Source organism: Seriola aureovittata, chromosome 8 (genome assembly GCF_021018895.1).
Source record: "Seriola aureovittata isolate HTS-2021-v1 ecotype China chromosome 8, ASM2101889v1, whole genome shotgun sequence".
In the NCBI taxonomy this organism is placed as follows: Eukaryota; Metazoa; Chordata; class Actinopteri; order Carangiformes; family Carangidae; genus Seriola; species Seriola aureovittata.
Genome location: NC_079371.1, coordinates 321,841 through 347,500, shown reverse-complemented (window position 1 = coordinate 347,500; position 25,660 = coordinate 321,841). Strand labels below are relative to the sequence as shown.

General features: G+C 40.0%; 2 protein-coding genes across 3 annotated transcripts in view; both read right to left on the bottom strand.

Moving 5' to 3' along the window:
• nfkb1 (nuclear factor of kappa light polypeptide gene enhancer in B-cells 1) overlaps window positions 1-18,344 on the bottom strand; it is a 35,042-nt gene extending 16,698 nt beyond the window's left edge. The window contains exons 1-5 of the mRNA XM_056382285.1: window positions 18,023-18,344; window positions 16,426-16,469; window positions 15,251-15,326; window positions 9,600-9,640; window positions 8,240-8,338 (exon numbers count right to left, since the gene is read on the bottom strand). Coding sequence (XP_056238260.1) covers window positions 8,240-8,338; window positions 9,600-9,640; window positions 15,251-15,326; window positions 16,426-16,464 — 255 coding nt within the window. The 5' untranslated portion in view covers window positions 16,465-16,469; window positions 18,023-18,344. The remainder of the gene's footprint in view (window positions 1-8,239; window positions 8,339-9,599; window positions 9,641-15,250; window positions 15,327-16,425; window positions 16,470-18,022) is intronic.
• A 1,391-nt stretch (window positions 18,345-19,735) lies between these two features.
• The window catches only part of LOC130173454 (diacylglycerol kinase theta), a 37,657-nt gene continuing 31,732 nt past the window's right edge, over window positions 19,736-25,660 (bottom strand). For both annotated transcript variants that reach the window (XM_056382736.1, XM_056382737.1), the window contains exon 23: window positions 19,736-25,528. In XM_056382736.1, the coding sequence (XP_056238711.1) occupies window positions 25,427-25,528 (102 nt within the window). In that variant the 3' untranslated portion in view covers window positions 19,736-25,426. The remainder of the gene's footprint in view (window positions 25,529-25,660) is intronic.

Sequence of the window (25,660 nt, the reverse complement as noted above, 5' to 3'; positions counted from 1 at the left end):
CCGACTGCAGCGAGGACTGTGGCCTCTACACATGGCCGCCTGCTCAGACCACTACGCCTCACGACGCCCCCATGTTTCTGTCTCCACTGTCACATCCTGTCCGCCTCCTCGTCCCTTCAATATAAAAGTCTGCTTTTAAAAGTAACTCAAACTATGAAGCTGATTAACTAAATAACAAATTAACTTCTTATTAACAAACACAGCTGAGCTGTTCTCTTATTAAAAACACACACCGTGACTCAGGGTCCAGATCAGGTGGAGGTGTGGGCGGAGCTGCTGTCAGTAGCCTGTCCTTTCGTTCAGTCACCATGAACTGATGATTTAATCTGCAGCTCAGCGCCGTGGTAACGTCTGCCTCATGAGCCCTGATCAAATTTCACACTTTTTTTTTTTTTTTAACTTCCAACGTGTGACAACAGGAACAGAAACACATGAAACTGACAAGTCAAACAAACCGAGGACCTCGCCCTCCTGCTGCAGACTCAGTGACTCGGTCTCCTCTCAGGTTTAGTCCTGGTGCCTCATCATTAAAACAATTAGTCCACAAACAGGTAATTACTTTATTCTGATATGGTTCAGTCTTTTTTCAAATATTTGCTTTGGATTTGATTTATTTTCTCCATCGAACATGAAAGAATCTTGTTTCAACTGATGGTCAGAGAAGGGGAGAAGACGAGAAGACGAGAAAATGAGAAGACGAAAAAATGAGAAAATGAGAAGACAAGAAGACGAGAAGACATGAAGACGAGAAGACATGAAGACGTCTTGGACTGAGGGAAACTGACAAAGAGATGAACTGAGTTTTTTAAAGAAACGAACAAACACAAACTGTCACTTCTCTTTGATGCTGAATTCAACTGTATGTTGATAATAAGAATATTAATATTATAGTTTTAATAATCAGGCGAATCTCGCTCTTCATGGAGAAACAGGGACGACAGGAGAACTGATGACACTGTGTTTTATAATCTTGAGATATTATGTTTGAAATTTTATTTTATTACTATGTAATTTAATTTTTTTTATTGTTTTTTATTTTTTATTCTTTTTATTTCAAACAGGAGGGAAGTAGACAGCGAGACTCAATGACTGAGTACTGTATAAAGATTTACAAAATAACCATTTTCAAGTAATACATTTGTGCAAAAGAAGTTAACAGAAACAAAAATGGTAAAAAATATTGTTTGTTATTTAAACTGTAAATTCTTTTTGGACTGACTCTTGAAAATGAGATTTCAATTAACCTGAACGAATAAATAATAAAAGTAATAAAGCTTTTCCTTAATTTCACATTTTAATAGACAATAAAAATAGGAATTTTAAAAAAAGAATTTATGAATGAACGATTAATCCATCAATAAATACCTCAGATTTAAAAATGTTGATTTACAAAAACAGCATAAAACCCATTATATAAACATTTATAAATTAATGTATTAATTCATGAATAAATAATAGAATCTGAAAAACTATTTGAAAAGACATTTTAAAAATGGGAATACATTCCTGAATTCACTGTTCATTTTCCAGCTGCTTTTCCCATTAGCTAATAGATTAGCTCTGCAGCTCTGCAGCTCTGCATCTCTGCATCTCTGCATCTCTGTATCTCTGTATCTCTGTAGCTCCAAGCAGCACAAAGTTGTATGTGTCATATGACTACAAAGGGTTAAAGGTGTCAGAGCGAGCACAGACTCAGATCTTACACCTCTGGATGTCGAGCTTTGATCTCCGTCCTGAAACCAAACTGTTTGTGACGCAACTCCACTTCCTTGTAATCACATGTGGGTGTTTATGAGGAGGAAATTCCCAACAGACATGAAACACAGGGGAGGTGTGTGTGTGTGTGTGTGTGTGTGTGTGTGTGTGTGTGTGTGTGTGTGTGTGTGTGTGTGTGTGTGTGTGTGTGTGTGGTATAAACCTGGACAGGTCTGGACCAGCAGAGACTTTTCAAGCGTCTTTACCTAAAAACTCAGACTCATTTCTGCAGAATCTTCTGATGTGAACCATGAAACCATGAAACCTCCTCCTACAGTTTCTACATCATCTCAGTGGCAGAAAAAGATTTACATCTGGACACATCTGTTTCTACATGATCAGGGAAAAGTGTCAGATCAACCACAAAAACTTCCTCTAATGATAATAATAATAAGACTAATACTATCTCTGATTAAGAAATTCAGCAACATTCATCAAAAATGAATCACGTTCTTCTTCACACGGTCGAACTTTAAACCAAACTTCAGTGAGACATGGTGACAGTGTTTGAGAGCTACAGCTGAGTCAAAGGTCCTGATCAGACCTGGTATCAGCATCCATCTCAGGTGACCTGATCACAGGTGGTCAGCTCTAAGTTCCTCTGTCACAGTCTGATTCGTCCCGACACAGTTTCGTCAGGAAGCTAAATCATCTGAGACTGAATCTGACTCAGGAGGTCGTGGAGGTCGATGACGGAGTGACATGTGATCGGAGACCAGACGAGCTGCTGCTCCTGGACCGTCTGTGAGGGTTTCACTGTGTGAAGGGAGGTGAGACAGAACCAGGGTCTGGACCAGGACCTGGTGGAGGACCGAGTCAGGTCAGACCTGATGTTTCTGATGTTGTTTAGAGTAAAGAGACATGACCAGGAGACGGATAAGACATGGTCATTAAACATGACACCAGGTTCTTTGACCTTTGTTGGGGTCAGAGATGAAGAGGAGATGTTCATGTTGACACCATGATGAAGAGACTGATTGGCTGGGATGACTAAGAGTTCAGTCTTAACTGAGATCTGCTCAGAGACGGTGAGGTTGTCTGGAGGAACCACCGGTAGAATTGAGTGTCGTCATAGCGGTGACATGAGAGGACATGTGAGAGTTGTTACAAAGAGGACGGGTCCCAGCACTGATCCCTGGGGCACTCCAGTGAGGACGGGGTAAGAATGTTTGTCCTTGTCATGACACACTGAAGGAGACGCAGAGAGGATCCAAACCAAGAAAGCCCTTTGCTCTGGATGTCCAGGTCAGAGAGGACAGACAGAAGAATGTGTGGGTTCACCATGTCAGAGAGGTCCAACAAAACCAGAACCTGGAGCTCCTGGTGCTGTCAGGGCTTCAGCCTCAGACAACAGAGTCAGTGGAGTGGTCACTCTTAAAGCCCGGGACGGAGACACAGCTGAGCAGAGCTACGAGCTGCTAAAGGTAAAGGTCAGGCTTCAGTAACTTGACTGTTCATAATGCTGCATGTCTTACAGTGAGGTCAACAGGGGTCAGAGGGTCAGGGTTTTAATCTGGTCTAGGAAGAGTAATAATAAATGAATGAATGTCTTACACCGAGCGCTTCTTTTAGAGAAGTTCCTATTTTCACACTATTTAGTATCAAATTACAAATTTCACTCCAGGAAAGATTTTTTTGTAGATTACAGATGTAAAATAAAGTTTTATAAACATCATCAGCTCAGAGAAAGTCTGTTTCAAGAACTTGGTAGAAGTGAGTGGCTGCAGATTAAAGCAGAAGACGTATGAAGAACAACAGAGGTGAATCATGGGAGTGAATTATGAATTTGAGGGATGATTTATCAGTTAAAAAACTAGATCTCATATATTTCTGATAAAGACATTGGTGAGACAGACATGTCATCGTCCTCATTGTTCATCAGCAGGGGATTTCCCGCTCTACCACACACAAACACCCCAACAACACACACACACACACACACACAGACACACACAGACACACACACACACACACACACACACACACACACACACACACACACACACACACACACACACACACACACACACACACACACACACACACACACACACACACACACACACAAAACCCAGAGACCAAACACAGACACACTGGTCTGATGACGTCATCTCATCCATTACAGAAAACACCCACCTCAGTATTTAAATCAACATAATTTAAATGGCTCATTATCTTCATCACATCAGAGTAAACTTTTATTTCTTTATCCAGAAATGTTAAACTTTTTAATTTCATCCAGGTGAGTCACCGACACTAAACACCAAGAACAGTTTTACTTTTTGTTTAAAATTCATATCAATTCTGTTAAAGGAGCTGTATGTAAGTTTTGCTATCGCAACATAGCTAGCATTAGCGTCAACAGCTGTTTACTGACAGGTCTAGAAGAAATGTTACAAGTTCAACAAAATAATAAATAAATGAAGAATTTCCCCAATTTTTCCTCTTTACAAGGAACTTTTCTTTTTCTGGAAAGTCCATGAAATAACTTGAAATATTTGGTTTGATTATTAGATGTAACGACCATCAGGATGAACATGTGTCTAAAATATAAATAGGATATCAAATTACAAATTTCACTCCAGGAAAGATTTTTTTGTAGATTACAGATGTAAAATAAAGTTTTATAAACATCATCAGCTCAGAGAAAGTCTGTTTCAAGAACTTGGTAGAAGTGAGTGGCTGCAGATTAAAGCAGAAGACGTATGAAGAACAACAGAGGTGAATCATGGGAGTGAATTATGAATTTGAGGGATGATTTATCAGTTAAAAAACTAGATCTCATATATTTCTGATAAAGACATTGGTGAGACAGACATGTCATCGTCCTCATTGTTCATCAGCAGGGGATTTCCCGCTCTACCACACACAAACACCCCAACAACACACACACACACACACACACAACACACACACACACACACACACACACACACACACACACACACACACACACACACACACACACACACACACACACAACACACACACACACACACACACACACACACACACACACACAAAACCCAGAGACCAAACACAGACACACTGGTCTGATGACGTCATCTCATCCATTACAGAAAACACCCACCTCAGTATTTAAATCAACATAATTTAAATGGCTCATTATCTTCATCACATCAGAGTAAACTTTTATTTCTTTATCCAGAAATGTTAAACTTTTTAATTTCATCCAGGTGAGTCACCGACACTAAACACCAAGAACAGTTTTACTTTTTGTTTAAAATTCATATCAATTCTGTTAAAGGAGCTGTATGTAAGTTTTGCTATCGCAACATAGCTAGCATTAGCGTCAACAGCTGTTTACTGACAGGTCTAGAAGAAATGTTACAAGTTCAACAAAATAATAAATAAATGAAGAATTTCCCCAATTTTTCCTCTTTACAAGGAACTTTTCTTTTTCTGGAAAGTCCATGAAATAACTTGAAATATTTGGTTTGATTATTAGATGTAACGACCATCAGGATGAACATGTGTCTAAAATATAAATAGGATATTAAATTCTATACATATATCTGCAGTCAGTCAGTGTCAGGAGATAGAGTCAGATATATCCACAGTATAAATAATAAATATTCTCTTCAGAGCAGCTGCACCTGCTCCAGCTGTGCTCATTCTCTCCACCACGTCCAAAAACATCCAGATGTTTGACACCAGTTGAATGTTTGACCATCGTCCAACTAAAAGCTTCCAGGTGTAACTTCGAACTTAAAAAGCAGTTTTAACAAAAAAAACTGTTCAACAGTGAAGATGTTCAACACCGTGAAGATGGTAACTTCGACCTTAAAAAGCTCGTCCAGTGAGTGAATGAAGAGAAACTTGATCTAGTGTCTCCTCTCACACTTTTACTTGGGAACAAAATAAAGACGAATTCCCTCTTTCTGGATAATTAATAGGATACGACAGGATCAACATCTGTTGGGACGTGTCTGTGATCTGGATTCACATTGATCAGATTCTGTTCTGAGAGAAGGGAAGTCAGTTCAGACTCAGAGTCAGACTGCAGCAGGAATCTGGGGATTTCCCATCTCCCCTGGTTTGGTCAGAACATGTGGGAGCTTCAGACTCCAAACTGAACATCAACAGAAACAACGACAGGAAACACGAGCTGCTGTTCAACTGTGACCGTCTCAGACACCACACCAACCAGGAAGTGACCTGCAGTAACCTACCTCCCTACCTGAACACTGAACACCTCACTTCTCACCTTCCCCTGCTGAACCAGCACCCTGATCAAACCTGCAGGCAACTCTCAACTGATCACATGACTGATCACATGACTGATCACATGACTGATCACAGATATAGATTCACTATACATCACTGCACATTCTTTAAAAAAATCCCAGTTTATCCAGAAGTTTGTTTTTCATGTAGAATTATCAGTTTTTCCGAGTCAGATCATAAGAGAGTTAGTTCAAGAGCAGAGAGATGTTCAACAGTGAAGATGTTCAAGAGCAGAGAGATGTTCAACAGTGAAGATGTTCAACAGTGAAGATGTTCAACAGTGAAGATGTTCAAGAGTGTGAAGATGTTCAACAGTGTGAAGATGTTCAACAGTGAAGATGTTCAACAGTGAAGATGTTCAACAGTGAAGATGTTCAAGAGTGTGAAGATGTTCAACAGTGTGAAGATGTTCAACAGTGTGAAGATGTTCAACAGTGAAGATGTTCAACAGTGAAGATGTTCAAGAGTGTGAAGATGTTTAACAGTGTGAAGATGTTCAACAGTGAAGATGTTCAAGAGTGTGAAGATGTTCAACAGTGTGAAGATGTTCAACAGTGAAGATGTTCAACAGTGAAGATGTTCAAGAGTGTGAAGATGTTCAACAGTGAAGATGTTCAACAGTGAAGATGTTCAACAGTGTGAAGATGTTCAACAGTGAAGATGTTCAACAGTGAAGATGTTCAACAGTGTGAAGATGTTCAACAGTGAAGATGTTCAACAGTGAAGATGTTCAAGAGTGTGAAGATGTTCAAAAGTGTGAAGATGTTCAACAGTGAAGATGTTCAAGAGTGTGAAGATGTTCAACAGTAAGGATGTTCAAGAGTGTGAAGATGTTCAACAGTGAAGATGTTCAAGAGCAGAGAGATGTTCAACAGTGAAGATGTTCAACAGTGTGAAGATGTTCAAGAGCAGAGAGATGTTCAACAGTGAAGATGTTCAACAGTGAAGATGTTCAAGAGCAGAGAGATGTTCAACAGTGAAGATGTTCAACAGTGTGAAGATGTTCAAGAGCAGAGAGATGTTCAACAGTGAAGATGTTCAACAGTGTGAAGATGTTCAAGAGTGTGAAGATGTTCAAGAGTGTGAAGATGTTCAACAGTGAAGATGTTCAACAGTGAAGATGTTCAAGAGTGTGAAGATGTTCAACAGTGAAGATGTTCAACAGTGAAGATGTTCAAGAGCAGAGAGATGTTCAACAGTGAAGATGTTCAAGAGTGTGAAGATGTTCAACAGTGAAGATGTTCAAGAGTGTGAAGATGTTCAAGAGTGTGAAGATGTTCAACAGTGAAGATGTTCAAGAGTGTGAAGATGTTCAACAGAGACTATGAATCAAATCAATGTGACATTTATTGTTTGTTTGCAGCTGATAATTGTTTAAAAAACTAAAACTGGTGGAATATCCTGTCAAGTATTCAAATATTAGTTATTTAGCAACTTATTTAATTTACAATTATAAAAAGTGAATGATTTTTTCTCTGTTGCTGAACGAGGTTTCTTCAGGAACAGGTGGTGTGATTGTTGCTTGACAGGAGCTTCAGCCATCTTTGTTTTTATAATACAAGAGATTATAATACGTCCTTTTGAGCAGCTACGGTCACCAGCGGAAAGTGACAAGATGGGCCAGGGCTAGCTGGTTAGCATGCTAACTTCAGTAGAAGAAGAGAGTTAACATTGGTGTTTGTTTCCACCTCTGGAGACAGCTGTTGGTGAGTAAAGGAATGAAATTTGAATGTTTCTTCTAGACTGGTGCATAAACAGCTGCTAATGCTAATGTTAGCTATTTAGCACTAGCAGAAAAAGTCCAAGGTTTTACTCGTAGTAGTTTGATAAATACGTTCCTACAGCTTTAGTTCTAACCTGACTGTGAAGTCATAGTGAACCGATGTTTCCTTCACGTCTTTAATGTGTCTGAGCTCTGACACAAACAGTCTGCAGACATGACAATAAGAAAAGTAGCTCTCATTCCTCTTAGTGCACCAAATGGTTTCATCACTTCCTGGACGTTATTTTCAGCCTCATCACTTCACACAGGAATGAGGTTTGACTGTCAGACTGTCGTCAGTCCACTTCAACACCAACCAGGTGAATCATTCACCTGGTCCTCATCTGATCTGAATCTGCAGTTACAGCCTCACAGTTCAGTAGCACGCACGCACGCACGCACACACTCACTCACGCACGCACGCACACACACACCTGTGTTCAGTGCTCATGAGAGAGAAACAGGAAGTGTTACCTTGACGGTGGGGTAGGTCTTCCTGTTCTTCTCACTGGACGCTCCTGGCAGACCGCCATGAGACGGACCTTCACACCCGTATCTGAACCTGAAGCCACGCTGGAGGAGACAGAGACACAGTGTGATGAAGTGAGCGGAGTCTTCATCAGAATGTTGTGTTTAGAGGTGAAGCCTGAGGTAACGTCTGCTCCTGCAGGTCACTTCAGCTTCTCATTTATTTCAGTGTGTCCTGCTGACCGGACACAGGAGCACTATGTATCACGCCGCAGCCACAGGTCAGCTGAGGCGTGATACAGTCGCTTGTGCGTAGGAAAAAGGTAGTTCTGTGGTTAAAAAAAGTAGTGCCAAAGGAAAGAGCTGTTTTCACAGGAAAATAAAGATGAAAATCTTCTACATGAAGCTTCATTTAAACAGATGTTGGATTGTTTCAGTGGCCGTCTTTAAAAAAGTGTCTAAAACAGGTATTTTCTGGAGGCCCCGCCCACAGCAGCTCATCACTCTGCAGGTGCTGCCGGTTGGCTTTCCTAACAACATCATCATCTACTAACGACTATATATGACGACCTCAGTCACCCCCACATCAGAAAACCTGAACTGTCCCTTTAATGTGGATCATGGTCCTGTTGCAGAAACCTCTGTAGCTGCATACCTGATGTAGGAGAGTGACTTCCTCGGGTCACACTGACTGTGCTGATGAAATTAAATCAGAGTGAACATCACTGTCTGCTGCTGCAGGTTGTTCTGCTCTTCTCTGTAAAACAGGACGAGGAAGAGCGAGTGAAACCAGCTTCTCCTCATCACCTGCGGCTCTGACTTTCTACTGTGATGGAAAATGAAACCGACTTCAGCGACGTGTCTGCCTAATGAAGGGAGTGTGACTCAGTTTCCACCTCTCCTGCTGAGGCGTCTGAGGTGATTAACTGAAGAAGAGCTGAGGGAAATATCACTGTTAATGAGCTCAGTGTTCAGATTCAGTTCAGCAGCAGCAGCAGAACCAGCTGTGACTGAATCTGATCACTAAACTACAGCTGAACAGAAAAATCAACCAATAATCGATCAATGATTTCAGTTATAAGCAGAAAGAAGAAATATTCTGCAGCTCAGCTTCTGTGACGTTTTGTTGTTTGACAGTAAATCCCTGCAGGCTCCGAGAAGCTGTTAATGACTATTTAATCCTCATCATAAATATGTGTTATATATATCACATGTAATATGTCATGAGTTGTATTTTATAAGTCTTAAGGACATATTGTCATTCAGGGATGACAATAAGGTAAATTAGTTTTTTTCTTATGATTATTCACATCTCCGTCAGTTCCTACGTAAGACAGAGGACAGGTGGAGGACAGGTGAGTTTTACCTGCTTCGGCTGCTCCAGGATCTGCAGGAACGGTCCGTCCGCTGAAACCACAGACACACAGAGTCAGTCTGAGCCGTTAGAGTCATTAAACGCATCGTACGGCTGAAACTATCAGACCAGTAATCAATTAGCTAAATCGCCAGAAAATAAATCGCCAATATCTTCCCTGACTGATCAATCAGTTACATCAGTATGTTCTATAACACGAGGATGACATGCTACTGACATGTTATAAACCATCTGTTCTTACAGCCTGAGCGGTCACAGAGTTAAAATGGAGGTTCAAAGGTTTTTCTCTTCTGATGGAGGTAGGCTAGCAGTTTCCCCGTTTCCAGTGTTTGTGCTAAGCTAGGCTAAACTACACTGGACACAGACACACAAGCTGAAGTCCGTCTGAAACAGGAGGATTCACAGAGACACGGTTCGTATGTTTGTACGTGCACAAACAATGAAACAAGATTCAAACGCAGATCACATGACACATTAACCCACATGACACATTAACCCAGTTCACTGTGGTAACACTCTGTTAGCTCTGACAGCAGCATCCTGCCTCCTGACTGCTACAGCCACTTCCTCCCTCACTGACTCCTCCTCCTCGGTCTGAGACAAGGACCAGCTCAGCCTGTCCAACCATGAGACACATGAAACTGAGTCTCAGGTGAGCAGCAGCAGGTGTGTGGAGGGTCAGAGGTCGACATCTTTTTCATAGGATGGTTCACAGCAAATTCTAATGAGCTAGTTACAGTCGTCAAAGTCTGTGATCAGCTCAGATCTACAGAACTTAACTTATACAGAAAGTTTAATGTTCTACAAATCGTCATAATGAATTTATCCTGTTTACAACATGGTTCTAGTGTGACACGGCCTGAAGAGACAACACAACTACAAAGAGACAAAAACAACCGGGAAGAGACAAAAACAACCGGGAAGAGACAAAAACAACCGGGAAGAGACAAAAACATCCGGGAAGAGACAAAAACAACTACAAACAGACAAAAACAACCACAAAGAGACAAAACTACTACAAAGAGACAAAAACAACCGGGAAGAGACAAAAACAACCACAAAGAGACAAAAACAACTACAAACAGACAAAAACAACCACAAAGAGACAAAAACAACCGGGAAGAGACAAAAACAACCAGGAAGAGACAAAAACAACCACAAAGAGACAAAAACAACCGGGAAGAGACAAAAACAACCACAAAGAGACAAAAACAACTACAAACAGACAAAAACATCCGGGAAGAGACAAAAACAACCGAGAAGAGACAAAAACATCCGGGAAGAGACAAAAACAACCGAGAAGAGACAAAAACATCCGGGAAGAGACAAAAACAACTACAAACAGACAAAAACAACTACAAAGAGACAAAAACAACTACAAAGAGACAAAAACAACCACAAAGAGACAAAAACAACTACAAACAGACAAAAACAACCACAAAGAGACAAAACTACTACAAAGAGACAAAAACAACTACAAAGAGACAAAAACATCCGGGAAGAGACAAAACTACTACAAAGAGACAAAAACAACTACAAAGAGACAAAAACAACCACAAAGAGACAAAACTACTACAAAGAGACAAAAACAACTACAAACAGACAAAAACAACCACAAAGAGACAAAACTACTACAAAGAGACAAAAACAACTACAAAGAGACAAAAACATCCGGGAAGAGACAAAAACAACCACAAAGAGACAAAACAACCGGGAAGAGACAAAAACAACCGGGAAGAGACAAAACAACCGAGAACAGACAAAAACAACCGGGAAGAGACAAAAACAACCGGGAAGAGACAAAAACAACTACAATGAGACAAAAACAACCGGGAAGAGACAAAAACAACTACAAAGAAACAAAAACATCCGGGAAGAGACAAAAACAACTACAATGAGACAAAAACAACCGGGAAGAGACAAAAACAACTACAAACAGACAAAAACAACTACAAAGAGACAAAAACAACCACAAAGAGACAAAAACAACTACAAACAGACAAAAACAACCACAAAGAGACAAAACTACTACAAAGAGACAAAAACAACTACAAAGAGACAAAAACATCCGGGAAGAGACAAAACTACTACAAAGAGACAAAAACAACTACAAAGAGACAAAAACAACTACAAAGAGACAAAAACAACTACAAAGAGACAAAAACATCCGGGAAGAGACAAAAACAACCACAAAGAGACAAAACAACCGGGAAGAGACAAAAACAACCGGGAAGAGACAAAAACAACCGGGAAGAGACAAAAACAACCGGGAAGAGACAAAAACAACCGGGAAGAGACAAAAACAACTACAATGAGACAAAAACAACGGGAAGAGACAAAAACAACTACAAAGAAACAAAAACAACGGGAAGAGACAAAAACAACTACAATGAGACAAAAACAACCGGGAAGAGACAAAAACAACTACAAAGAAACAAAAACAACCGGGAAGAGACAAAAACAACTACAATGAGACAAAAACAACCGGGAAGAGACAAAAACAACTACAATGAGACAAAAACAACCGGGAAGAGACAAAAACAACTACAAAGAAACAAAAACAACCGGGAAGAGACAAAAACAACTACAAAGAGACAAAAACAACCAGGAAGAGACAAAAACAATTACAAAGAGACAAAAACAACCGGGAAGACACAGAAACAACATCAAAGAGACAAAAACAACTACAAAGAAACAAAAACAACTACCAAGAGACAAAAACAACCAGGAAGAGACAAAAACAACCGGGAAGAGACAAAAACAACCGGGAAGAGACAAAAACAACTACAAAGAGACAAAACTACTACAAAGAGACAAAAACAACCACAAAGAGACAAAAACAACCACAAAGAGACAAAAACAACTACAAAGAAACAAAAAACAACCGAGAACAGACAAAAACAACCAGGAAGAGACAAAAACAACCACAAACAGACAAAAACAACCAGGAAGAGACAAAAACAACCACAAAGAGACAAAAACAACTACAAAGAGACAGAAACAACTACAAAGAGACAAAAACAACCGGGAAGAGACAAAAACAACCACAAAGAGACAAAAACAACCGGGAAGAGACAAAACAACTACAAAGAGACAAAAACAACCGGGAAAAGACAAAAACAACCGGGAAGACACAAAAAAAACTACAAAGAGACAGAAACAACTACAACGAGACAGAAACAACTACAAAGAGACAAAAACAACCGGGAAGAGACAAAAACAACCACAAAGAGACAAAAACAACCGGGAAGAGACAAAAACAACCGGGGAGAGACAAAAACAACTACAAAGAGACAAAAACAACCGGGAAGAGACAAAAACAACATCAAAGAGACAAAAACAACCGGGAAGAGACAAAAACAACTACAAAGAGACAAAAACAACCGGGAAGAGACAAAAACAACTACAAAGAGACAAAAACAACCGGGAAGAGACAAAAACAACATCAAAGAGACAAAAACAACATCAAAGAGACAAAAACAACTACAAAGAGACAAAAACAACTGGGAAGAGACAAAAACAACCGAGAACAGACAAAAACAACCGAGAACAGACAAAAACAACCACAAAGAAACAAAAACAACCACAAAGAAACAAAAACAACCGGGAACAGACAAAAACAACCGGGAAGAGACAAAAACAACCGGGAAGAGACAAAAACAACGGGGAAGAGACAAAAACAACCGGGAAGAGACAAAAACAACCACAAAGAAACAAAAACAACTACAAAGAGACAAAAACAACAGGGAACAGACAAAAACAACCGGGAAGAGACAAAAACAACCACAAAGAGACAAAAACAACTACAAAGAGACAAAAACAACCGGGAAGAGACAAAAACAACCGAGAAGAGACAAAAACAACGGGGAAGAGACAAAAACAACCACAAAGAGACAAAAACAACCGGGAAGAGACAAAAACAACCGGGAAGAGACAAAAACAACCACAAAGAGACAAAAACAACTACAAAGAGACAAAAACAACGGGGAACAGACAAAAACAACCGAGAAGAGACAAAAACAACGGGGAAGAGACAAAAACAACCACAAAGAGACAAAAACAACCGGGAACAGACAAAAACAACCGGGAAGAGACAAAAACAACTACAAAGAGACAAAAACAACCGGGAAGAGACAAAAACAACCGGGAAGAGACAAAAACAACCACAAAGAGACAAAAACAACCGGGAAGAGACAAAAACAACCGGGAACAGACATGAATCTCTTCCATGCTTGTGACCATCGTCTGTGACTATAACTGATTAAAACCAATCACAGCTCCTGATGTAAAAGCCAGACACAAATGAAATGATACTCCAGTAAAACAAATAAATATTTAAAACCTTTTCTTAATTAATTTAACAGATTAATATCATAGTGTTTTACCCTTGGATTTTTCCTAAAATGATTTTAACACTGGTGTATTTTCATAAAGACAACTGACCTTGAACTACCTGGTCTGTCAGTTCACTCCAGTTCAGCTGCACCACAGCTGAACTAAACTACACATTAACAGGTCGTCACTCATTCTACTTCTTCTATTTATAATCAGCAGGACAGTAACTGGTCTCAAAGCAGCACCTGCACCAGAGCATGCTGATGTGACCTCTAACCTCCTCCACTGCTGTATGTGATGGAGGAACTGAAGCTGCATCCGCTGATGAATCACATGTTACTCACATGTAAATGTACAGGAGATAGTTTCCCCTGTTCCTTCACATTTAGAGCCACTGACTTGATCTGAAAGCTGTTGCTGTCTTTAGTTCAGAGCAGCGACGTGTGGACGCCGACAGGGAAGTGAGAGCAGAGACGCTGTCCCACACTCACCACAGAGGACTTAGACCGCGGCGTCATGAAACTCCTCTTTCACTTTAACTTCATCACATTTCATTTTTATAGACATGTACATTCGTTTTCCCGAAGAGAAAGTTCTGTTTCTGATGTTGAAATTACAGGGTGAGCAGCCTCCTCTCAGCAGCTGGATCACCCCCCCCCCCCCCCCCAACACAACATCTGTTTAACCTGTGAGCTGCAGGTTTTACACAAACCTGGACCCTCAAATAAAAGGCTTCTGCGACTGACCCACCATCCAAATCCTGCAAGGTTTGGATGGTGGGTCCAGGTGGGCGGGGCTTGGTGACTGCTTTGTTGTGACATCACAAAGTTCCAGAAGTCCTGACGGCTGGTTTTAAGGCTCAGTTTCTGAATACAGGCTGTGTGCATTTCTCTGTGGACTGAGGCTTTGATACTTTCACAGTATTAATATAGAAGCTAGAGCTGATCTATAATCAAACTACACATGGACACAGACCTTTACACTGGAGGAGCTTTAAACATCACTTCCTTTTCTGACAGAATTATTCATAAATCAAGTTAAGATGAAGAAATCAGACTGACGCCCTACAACAGTCAGCTCCTCAGTTAGTAGACAGCTCTGCCCTCAGGTGATGTCGTTAGATAGAGTTAGTCTTGATGGGATGCTGTACTAACACCTTCCTTTTCATTCAATTCAAGCAAACTTCAAACTTTAACCTTCTGTTAATTGAAGACGAGATGATCGAGATGATCGAGCTGCGACCCCGACACGACCGTTTGATATGTTCAGAAACTGATCTGATCTGAGACACCTGCACAAACCCTCACCTGTCCTCAGAGACGTGGTCTGTGGCATCGCCGTGAAGTGTGGAAACTCCCACGACGGATCCATCATGTCAAAAATCTGCAGGGAAAAGTCAAACCTGACGTCAGGACGTGAACATGGAGACACGGTATGAAACGTCTGAGACCACGAACACATGAACCATCATCTGATTCTCATGTGACGTCTATTTACTCTTTAACAATTCATGTCAGACTTTAAGTCTGGTCTCGTTCCAGGACCGTGACAGTCCTGACCACCATCAGGACCTGGATCTCGGTCCCTCAGAGTCTCATCAGGCCATAAATAATAATCAGAGGATTCCTCTAGAGATTATTCTCATTAACCTGACAGACGTTCCTGATTAATCCTTAAATTGTTTAGTCTCGTCTTCAGAGAGTAAAACCATTAATCGATTATCACAACAGCTGCAGATTAATCAATAAACGATTAATAGAATAATCACTACTGCTTAAATGCATTAAATATAAAACATGTCAAATCAAACACGGAGCAGTTTTAAGTTTAATAGTCACGTCTGCAGGATCCAGGAAGCTTCACGTGACGTCGCTCTGTGTCAGTTCAAACTGCACAAGGAAAGTCGACATGGACACGTGTGTAAATGTACATGTATGTGTGATTTACAGAGTTCTCCACAGTAAAGGTAAGATGAAAAGAACCATGGAAACGGAGGGAAAATATCTGTCCTGTAATAATGAATTTATTCACATTTCTGTCATAATAATAATAATATAATTCATCATTCAATGAGACCTGGAGCCAGATAAAGAAAATTCATTGATGGATTAACTTGATTAACTAATTATTAACTAGCACATTATAAGACAATGCTGTTGTCAGTGTTTGTTACAGAGGAAAAGACTGAGCAGCTTCTGGCACTTATGTCTCCGTCTAAGACTTTGAAGACCTGATGATTCCCTGTGGAAGACATCAGGTCAGTACAACAGTCTTATTGTTGTACTGTACTGACTTTAAATGGGCAGAGCTTCTTCAATTCTGATAAATCATAACTTTTTGTTCCTGATGTTTCTTGACTTTATCAGCTGCTGAGAGACGGAGACGTCCTGGATCAGATCTTACAGATCTGAGATATTTGTGTTCCTCACTGTAAAGAGAAACAACATTTCCAGATACAACACCTGTGTGAAAGTAAACTTACCGGGTTGTTAGTATGAAGGTAGTGGTCGTCTTCAGCCATGGTGTCTGTAAAGGTCAAACACAACACAACAGTGTAAAGTCAGTGTAGACTCAGTAACAGAGGAGGCTAAGTTTCATTAATCAACTCTGACAGGACGGCCACCCTCCGTCCTCTGGAGCTGGTCTACTGGAGGGACTCTGTCAAAATCTAGTTTAAATTATCAATTATTTTACTTTAAGATCGTATTGTTCCCTCATAGAACTGCAAACAACAATTACTTTCATTATCGATATCTCTGAGTTACTCTCTCTGCCAATCGATGAGATGAGAAATGCCTCGTTACTCCTGAAACCTGCCTGAAGTCAGAGACACAAAGTTGAGTTTACTGCCACAGAAAACTGGAACCGGTGAATTTTAACTGAAAACTAATTCTGTCAATCCACTAATCAATAAATCAGATAATCAGCTTTCAGCTCCAGGGGACTCCGCCCCTCAGGAGGTTAATTCAAGAGGTAAATACAAGTCTGATGAACTGATGAGGAGGAGGAGGATGAAGATGATGTGAGCAATCACTAATATTAAATAAACACTGATTCCTCTTCAGTGGATCATTTCTACGCAGAGCGCTGCGTCACAGAAAGTTCATTATTATTATTATTATTTATCATTGATTATTGGTTACTGATTCCCCTGACACTTGTTGCTATTTAGCGTCGCGCGTTCCCGCACGTGAACGCGCCTGTTTAAACCATGCTAGCTCCGTGGCTAACAGCTAGCACTACCGGACTGTTCTGGTAGTTTCTGTCGTTAAAGTGGCCGTTTTCAGACAGCTGTTACCGGCCAACGCGTCCACAGTGCGGGCAGCGCTGCGGTTCATGTCGGCCCCGTGTCCTGGGGCGTCCTCAAAGAGCCGAGCCGCTACCTGTGCGTGCTAACTGGGAGCTAACTGGGAGCTAACTGGGAGCTAACTTGGAGCTAACTTGGAGCTAGCTCTCACACCGTAGGCGCCGAACGTAAAACACAACACGAAACTCCGTTCAGAAATCTGCCAATTAAAGAGTTGTTCACTTTTCACCTTAGGACCTTGAACTGCAGAACATAAATCTATTAATATTAGAGTCTAATGAGCCCAGACATGTTGCAGACAAGTGTAAAAACGACATGACAGTTCACTTTAAATCAGAGTTGAATCTTTCTGTACAGGTTGTCCGCTCAGCCACTGCGACTCCTCTGCTGCCGAGAGAGTGCGGGCGGCGGTTCGAGGAAATCCAGCGAGTGAAGCTGAAGAAAAGTAAAAGTTTAGACTAAAACAAAGACTTCATGTCGGATATATAGATGCCGAATTAACCGGTGGTTTCCATAAGTATGAAACATGTCCTGACTGCTGAGGAAAGTCTCGTGTGTCTTTGCTGACATGAACGGAAACTTTAAGCTCCCATTTTTAACACGGAGTCTGGTGCGACTTCTCAAAGTTACCTGGTTAATAAGGAAGTGAGTAGCATAACAAAGCGAGCTGCCAAGTCCCAGTGTTGTAGCGGATAACGACAAGATTAATGATTAACACTTACAACCGTGTAGTTCAGGTGTTTCACACAGCGGGTAGTTAACGTGTTCTTACCTGTTTAGCTCGCTCAGGTGAACAGTCGGCTTCTCAACATCAACTATGAGTGACAGTTCACTTCAATTCAATTGACTTCTGCTCATCACTTCGCCATGCCCGTGCTGAACCAGTGTATCCATTACAGCGACTATAGTTCAACTGGAGTGCGTCATGACGCGACACGACCGCGTCATTACACTTTATAAAGAGAAATTATTTTAATCCGAGTTAATGAAGTGATTTTTATTCCCTAAAGAACACGCGACAGGTTCCTGCAGGTGAGACCAGATTTGTGTCAGAGCTTCATAAAGTTGTTTCCTTCCCCACTGGAATTTCCCTCTGACGTGCGACTCAACCAGAGAGGAGCTAACAAACGAAGAGGTCTCACTCCGAGGACTGAAATATTTAAAATAGGTCTGATTACATGGCTGCAGTAATTAGCCAACTTCATTAATTCTGTAAACCCGTAACTACCGGAAAAAGACGAAATAATAAAATTTATTGTTAGTTAAAAAAAAAAAAAAAAAACTCCTCTATGGTAATTATAGTGAAGATGGTGTCAACAATGACTGTGGCAATAACAATAATTATTATTTATTTTTAATTAAATTTATTATAATTTAAGAATACATGATAATAAAGATAATTTTATTTTGACTTTTCTTCTTCTTCTGTTGTGAGCTGTCTCCTTTGGTTTGTTCTGTTTCCCTCTGTTTGTGCTGCATCAGCTGAGCTGTGTGTTAACATCACCTTTTAACAGCTGTTTTTTGTAAACAAATCCAATAATCAGATTAATTGATAATCAAAATAATCGTCACAACTTTGTTTTAAAAATATAAATGATGTCGTTCATTTCTTATCAACTGCAGAAAAGTAACAAAACGCCCCTGAAATCAGCAGCACTGCAGACATGAAACTCACTATCTGATGCAGGACCAATGTGCTGAAGGTCAATTTTACAGTTTATCATTGAAAAGGATTTAATCTCTTTTCTTTTTCATTATATATAATGAAATTCCCAGACTTCCTAAAATTATGCCAAATGACATGTCCAAGGTTTTTTTTTTTTTTTACAGCACGTTTAATTTAGATCAAACTTTAAATTAATTTTTTCAACAACTTGCAAGTGTAACTAGTAGTAACTAGTAACTAGTCTCCTCAGTTAACGGTCCTGTTTCTGTACCATCACTCTACTGTTATTATTAAATGCTGCAGGGCGAGAAGACACTAGAGGAAGTCATGTGACACCTGCAGAAGTGCAGAGTGACTCCTCTTCTCCATCATAAACTGTCTTTGATTCAGGGTAAGTTGTTGGCCTTCTGCCCCCTGCTGGTCAAACACAACATCACCACACCTCATGAACCAAACCTGTGGATTTATACTTTACATAATGTTGTAAAATCCTTGTAAAAGTTACGTTCACAACCCAAAAACATAATAAAATATTAAATTCTTCAACATCTAAAAATAATTTTTAAAGATTATAAAAATGTGGTGATGTGGCGTTCACTGTCACACACACTGGTCCTCCTCTGAGCTCCCTTAAGACACTGCATCTGACTGAATACTGTCATTATCAATCATTAATTATTAATATTGTATGATGTAAGGCTGTAAGGCAAATGACATGCCCAGACTTTTATTTTGGTGACATTTTGAATGCAGGACTTTTACTTTTTTAATTTACAGGAACAGAAAATAAACAAAAACTAAAATGTGACAGAAACAACATGTCATTAATTCTTAGATGGTCTTTAGTTTATTGTGATTAAACACATATAAGAATCATTATTTAAACACACACGCATATATATATATATATATATAATATATGTATTATATATTTAGCTTTATTATTACAACATTAATAATCCTGAACATCACATCTAAGAGCGTCTGTAAAACAATTAGTGCAATTGACAGTTAAACTAAAAAAATATACATGTCATCTATTCGATAAACTTCAGGTAAAAACAAAATTACAGCAAAAACCAAAACTACATACAAGTGACATTTGGAGGCACGTTAGCTTAACATGTTAGCTTAGCACGTTAGAGGTGAATACACTACTGCACCGACAGGAAGCGCACACACACACACACACACACACACACACACACACACACACACACACACACACACACACACACACACACACACACACACACACACACACACACACACACACACACACACACACACTCTGAGGGTGTCGAAGCGTTTCGATGAGGCACTACCAGACTTCAACCCTCACACCAAACCACTTCCTGCTTCCTGATGGGCGGGGCTTAACATCGACAGGTACGTCGGACACTACGAGGCACGACGGATGCAGAGAAGCAGAAAACGTCGTTAAAGCACATTTTTAACATTCAACATAAAAAGGGTTTGTGGCGTCGGTGAGTTTGGCAATGACGAGAAAAAGGAAAAATGAATTTGGAGGGAGACGAACTGAAGGCTGAACCTGCTGAGGGGCCCCGGGACCAAACCCTGTTCTCGGGCCCCTGCTGAGGGGCCCCGGGACCAAACCCTGTTCTCGGGCCCCTGCTGAGGGGCCCCGGGACCAAACCCTGTTCTCGGGCCCCTGCTGACCCCGTCACTGACCCAACCAAGCGAGACGTCCCAGCCCAGATGACTGACAGAAAATGAAAGGGCCGATAACTGATTCATTTTAGACGTCACTGGTTCCAGTTTCTCCAGTTCCCTCTGACAGGAAACTGTTCCACTGTTTGACTTTCTGACATTTTATCAACTCAACAATCAGTCGATTATTGAAGAAAATAACAGACACATGAATTATGAGAGTCAGCGTTTGCTGCTGTGACGGAATAAAACGACCCCACTGAGGTTTTCTGTCTTTTACTCCATTTATAAAACCTGTCGAGATGAATCTGGAGGAAATCCGTTTAAAACAAAGCAGAGTTGAAATAATCAGTTTTGTTGATCAGGAGATCGAACAGAAAAATTACTATTTTGATAATTAAAAGTTTCAGTGATTCTGCTGCAGCTACTGAACTTAAGCTGAACATTTCTGGTCAAACTAATTTGAAAGATGGATATTATATACACAAAGAAATTAATCGAAAAAATTATTGACACATTAATCAATAATGAAAATACCGTGTTCGTTGCAGCCTGAAGATTTAGCAGCAGAAATGTAGAATATTTCCATTTGATGAAATGATGGAATCATTGTTCAGTGTGTCGTCAGTCTGAGGAGCAAAGAACCTGAAGTCCAGTTCAAACACATTCACTCTGTTTTACTGTGAAACAAAGTGAATGTGTGAGTTTTTAAATGAAGTGAATATGTGGACGAGCTCAACACATTTAATATAAATGTTCAATGTAAACATCAAATACAAACCTTAAAGAAAGTACATGAAACATCATTGAACCTGGTGTTCAGCTCATTCTGCTGTCCAGAATAATTCCTTCTTTTTATTATATGTATATTTGAGCTTTAGTGTTGCTTTCTACCTTTGAAGAACTAATGTTTCAGAATAAAAGCCTGTCGATTCTCTTGTTGAGCTTTGTCAACATCAGTTCGGATTCGTCTCTTCAGCCTGATGTTGAGTCTGAACAGGTGAAACTCGTCAGTGCTGGAACATGAGCTTCAGGATCTTTTGTGCTTTTTTCATGAACTTTTTTATTCCTGTGAATCTCAGCTCCGCTCTTCAGAGCTGACGGATTTTATATGAAAATCAGCTTGCAGAGAAGAGAAGATAAACTTCCTGCTTGACGCCACGAGTTCAGTTCAACATCTTTTCATGGTCAAGCGGTCGAAGGATCAAAGATCACTGAGACCCGCGAGGGACATGTGACCTAGAATTATTTAACAAGTATTTAACGAGTGTTTTTAATTCTTCATTAAAAACGACCTTGAGAAAATGGATGAATAAATGGAGGGATGGATTAACCAATTGAAAAATAACCCACTTATTTAAAGTCCACATACTGATTTTATATAACATGGAACTGGAGATTCCCCGACAGGTTTTGTTGAAATGAATATAAAAACATTTTATAGGGAACATCACTGTCCACACCAGCCTGAACAAATACATGTTGGATACATGATTAAAGGGCTTTTCTGACTTTTGAAGCCCTGCAGGACGTGAACTCTCTGCAGCTGACGGTGATGGATTATCTCCATGTGAAGTTTCATGTCTGTGGAAGTTTATTTTTACAAAAATAAACGGACATTTACAGATTCCCAGAAGCAACGAAATGGAGGGAGGATTTGGAAAATGATCAGCAGGAATGTGAAGTGAAATATGGTTAGGTGTTTAAAACGAGTCGCACCAGCAGTTGTGGTTGTGTAACAGCTGAGTGAAGATAAAACGGCTGTAAAACAACACTCAGCTCTACAGTACTTCATGCATGTAATAAAACACTGACAGTATCTGATACTTGTGCACTCACAGCTACGTCCTATTGTCAGCACGCACAGAGGCAACGGTACAAGACGCTTCAGCCCCTCTGCAGTTTCAAACTAACAGCCACTGATGGATCAGCTGTCGATCTCAGACCTCTGTTTACTCAAAGCCACAAACCTTCAATCTGATCATAGTTCATCACATCCAGTACATGAAACCACCTGAAGATCATTCAGAAATTCACTTCCTGCTTTTCTCATCCGTAAGATGCCTCTGAACTTTGGTTTGAAGCTTTGAATGAAAACAGGATCCTCAGATCTCGAGTCAAGCTCAGAGCTGTAACAGACTGTTTCTTCTAGCACCAAAAAACAGCAAGATAAATCAGTTAATGCAGAATTGAAAAAATGTAAATGTTACAACCAAAGCACAGTGATCAAATACTGTTGTGGCTACATCAAGAGCTGGGACCTTCAGCATGAGACATGACTGTCCTTAACAGCTGTGTCTTTAACAGCTGTGTCTTTACACTGCGTCTCTGGGAATGTGGACGAAGCACCTCTGTTGTAAAATCCTCCTCAGGTTTCTGTCTGAGTAGAAACTGATGAACGGGCAGCTGAAGCACGTTGTTCAGGGTATAAAAAGGCGGGAAATCACTCATCAACAATCAGAAATATGGTGGAAAGTTGGGCCTGGTTACAATAATGGATTTGTGATATTCTGATAAACCTTTGACAGCAAAATAAATGAATGCAAGTCGTTTGTCTCAAGTTCAGTTCAGTAATATTCAAATTACAAATTATTCCCTCAAACAAGTGGCCGAATTCAATATTCTTTACCTTTATTAATTTATCAATGTCTTTAGTTTATCAAATTAATTTGAATTGGCGAACTCATTGCAGTGAGAGCAGTATGTCCCTTGTTTACTTTTATTCATTATTTATTTAGCAACCTAGCTAGTCTGCTAGCTAACAAGTTTTCCATGCTGGCAATGTTGCTAGTTGAGTTTAGCTTAGCTAGTCTTCTAGCTAAAGTCCTGTAATAGTAAAGTGTCACATTTATTATCACATTTGACCAAATTCATGTCCTCAAATGTATTTGTTCCTCAAACATTCACAGAGTTTTGTTCAGTTTTGTTTTGGCTCTAATTTTAGCAAACCAGCTACTAGCTGACCAAGCTAGTAATGGTAGTTTAACATTTTAGTCAATAGTTACCCTTCATTTATTTTTCCTCCTAAAATTAATTGAGTTTAAGTTTCATTTTTAATTGTAAGCTAGCTTAGCAACTAGCTCGCCGAGCTGGTAATGTAGCTACTGTTATCATCAACATTTCACTCTCGTCTTTGTTTTCTTTTACTTCACAATTTGAATTTTGATTAAGCCGACCAGCTAACTGCTGCAAGGCTAGTAACATCACTAGTTATAGATTGTTTTCTAGCTAGTTTTGGGCGCTGCTGATGGCACTTTAAGAAATCTAATTTTAACATTTTCTAGTGTGAACATCACATCCGCTTATTGAGAAGTGTTTGTGTCCTTGTCTGTTGTTAAATGGTACTTAACATCACCAGCAGAGAGGTACCAGAGGTTTGCTGCTCAGTGAACTGGACGCAGACACGTCTTCATACTCTTGTTCCATAAAATGCACTTAAGCTCCAACAACACAACAGAAAGCTAACTGCTATCAGGGAAGAAAATCAGCTGTGTACGCTAGCATACTGAAAATACAGGGTAAAGCAACAGCACAGTTTCTATTGTAGTCAATAGGAACAAAAATGTTTTAACTAGAGACATTTTCCTTCACAACAACACTGTCTGTGTATATAATATATATATATAATGTATAAATATGTATATGTAAGATCTATATCTTGTGCAAAGTAATCTGCTTTGCAAAAGTTAATAATTTTAATACAAGGTGATAATTTGAAGCCAAACTAATTTGGTGACACAGCATTGACAGCAGGACTTATATACACTTTTATGCATATATATATATATATATATATGTGTATGTATATCCTCATCACAGTCTATGTAGTTGCCAAAGTAAAAGCTTCTTCAAACTCTAAGCATTAACAAAGAAAAGCTTCCCCTTGACTAAAATACAAACTGTGCTTCAGGCTTTACAGTTTATCTGCAGTTAACACTCTGTGCCGCGGTTCACACTCATCTAAACTTTTAATCAGTCCCTTGACCTGTGCTACACACTGATGCAGCTCAGTGGTCCCTGTGGTTTCAGAGAATCAGGGATTTCTTGTTTGATTTTGCATGTTCATTAGCTTTGGAGAGCTTCACCGCAACATCAACGCTGTTCTCTGACATTCAGAAAACCAATGTTACTAAAGGATTTCACACCAGCAGAAGAAGAAGGAGAAAAAGAAGAAAACATAACGTGTTTGCAGCTTCTTAGAAAACTGCCCGTCAGTCTCTCCAGGAGCGCTTCAGTATTCGGTTTCTCCATATTTTGCAAAGAGAAAACGACTAACGAGGAGGTCATGATCACTCTATAGCTGCACATTATTTTTCACAACTAAAGTTTTTACAATATATCAACTGATACTGATACTTACTGAACATATACAGTCACATCTGGACAGAAACTTTCTGTTAAATACTCCTCTCCATTTTCTTTTTGTTCAACTGAAGCTTATCCATTCTGGGAAATTGTCAAAATCCAATATCATCTCTTTCCCAGTCTTTACAGAAACTCTATTATGAGTGTATTAGATACTTACTATCTTGAGTTTTAAGTAAAAAAGTCAATTTCAGGTGCTAAGTATTAACCATGGTTGTTGTGAATTGTGTAAGTGCTAAGTCAGCAGGGCGGAAATGTGATCCCGACTGGGACAAACTTGAGGCGATCCCGGTCTTTCCTCCCACCACAATCAGGCTGTGAAGGTTAAACCTCAGCCTTCAGGCCGATCGGCATCGTCGTCCCTGCGAAGCCACGTGAGCGACATCACAGCTAGGTGCCGGCACCACAACGGCTTCTCAGGTGCAGCAGGAAGCAGGTAAACAGTGGGACAACTGTGATGTTCAGGCGGGTCGGTCAGTGTCCTCCGTCTCTAGAGGAGGGACTCTCTGAACGCCCGTCCTTTGGGCCGGCTGAAGACTTCTTCTGCTTCTGCTTGGACTTCCTCAACATCCGGACCTTAAGACAGCAGAGTAATACAGAGAGTAGATCACAGAGAGTAGATCACAGAGTAGATCACAGAGAGTAGATCACAGAGAGTAAAACACAGAGTAGATCACAGAGAGGATCACAGAGAGTAGATCACAGAGA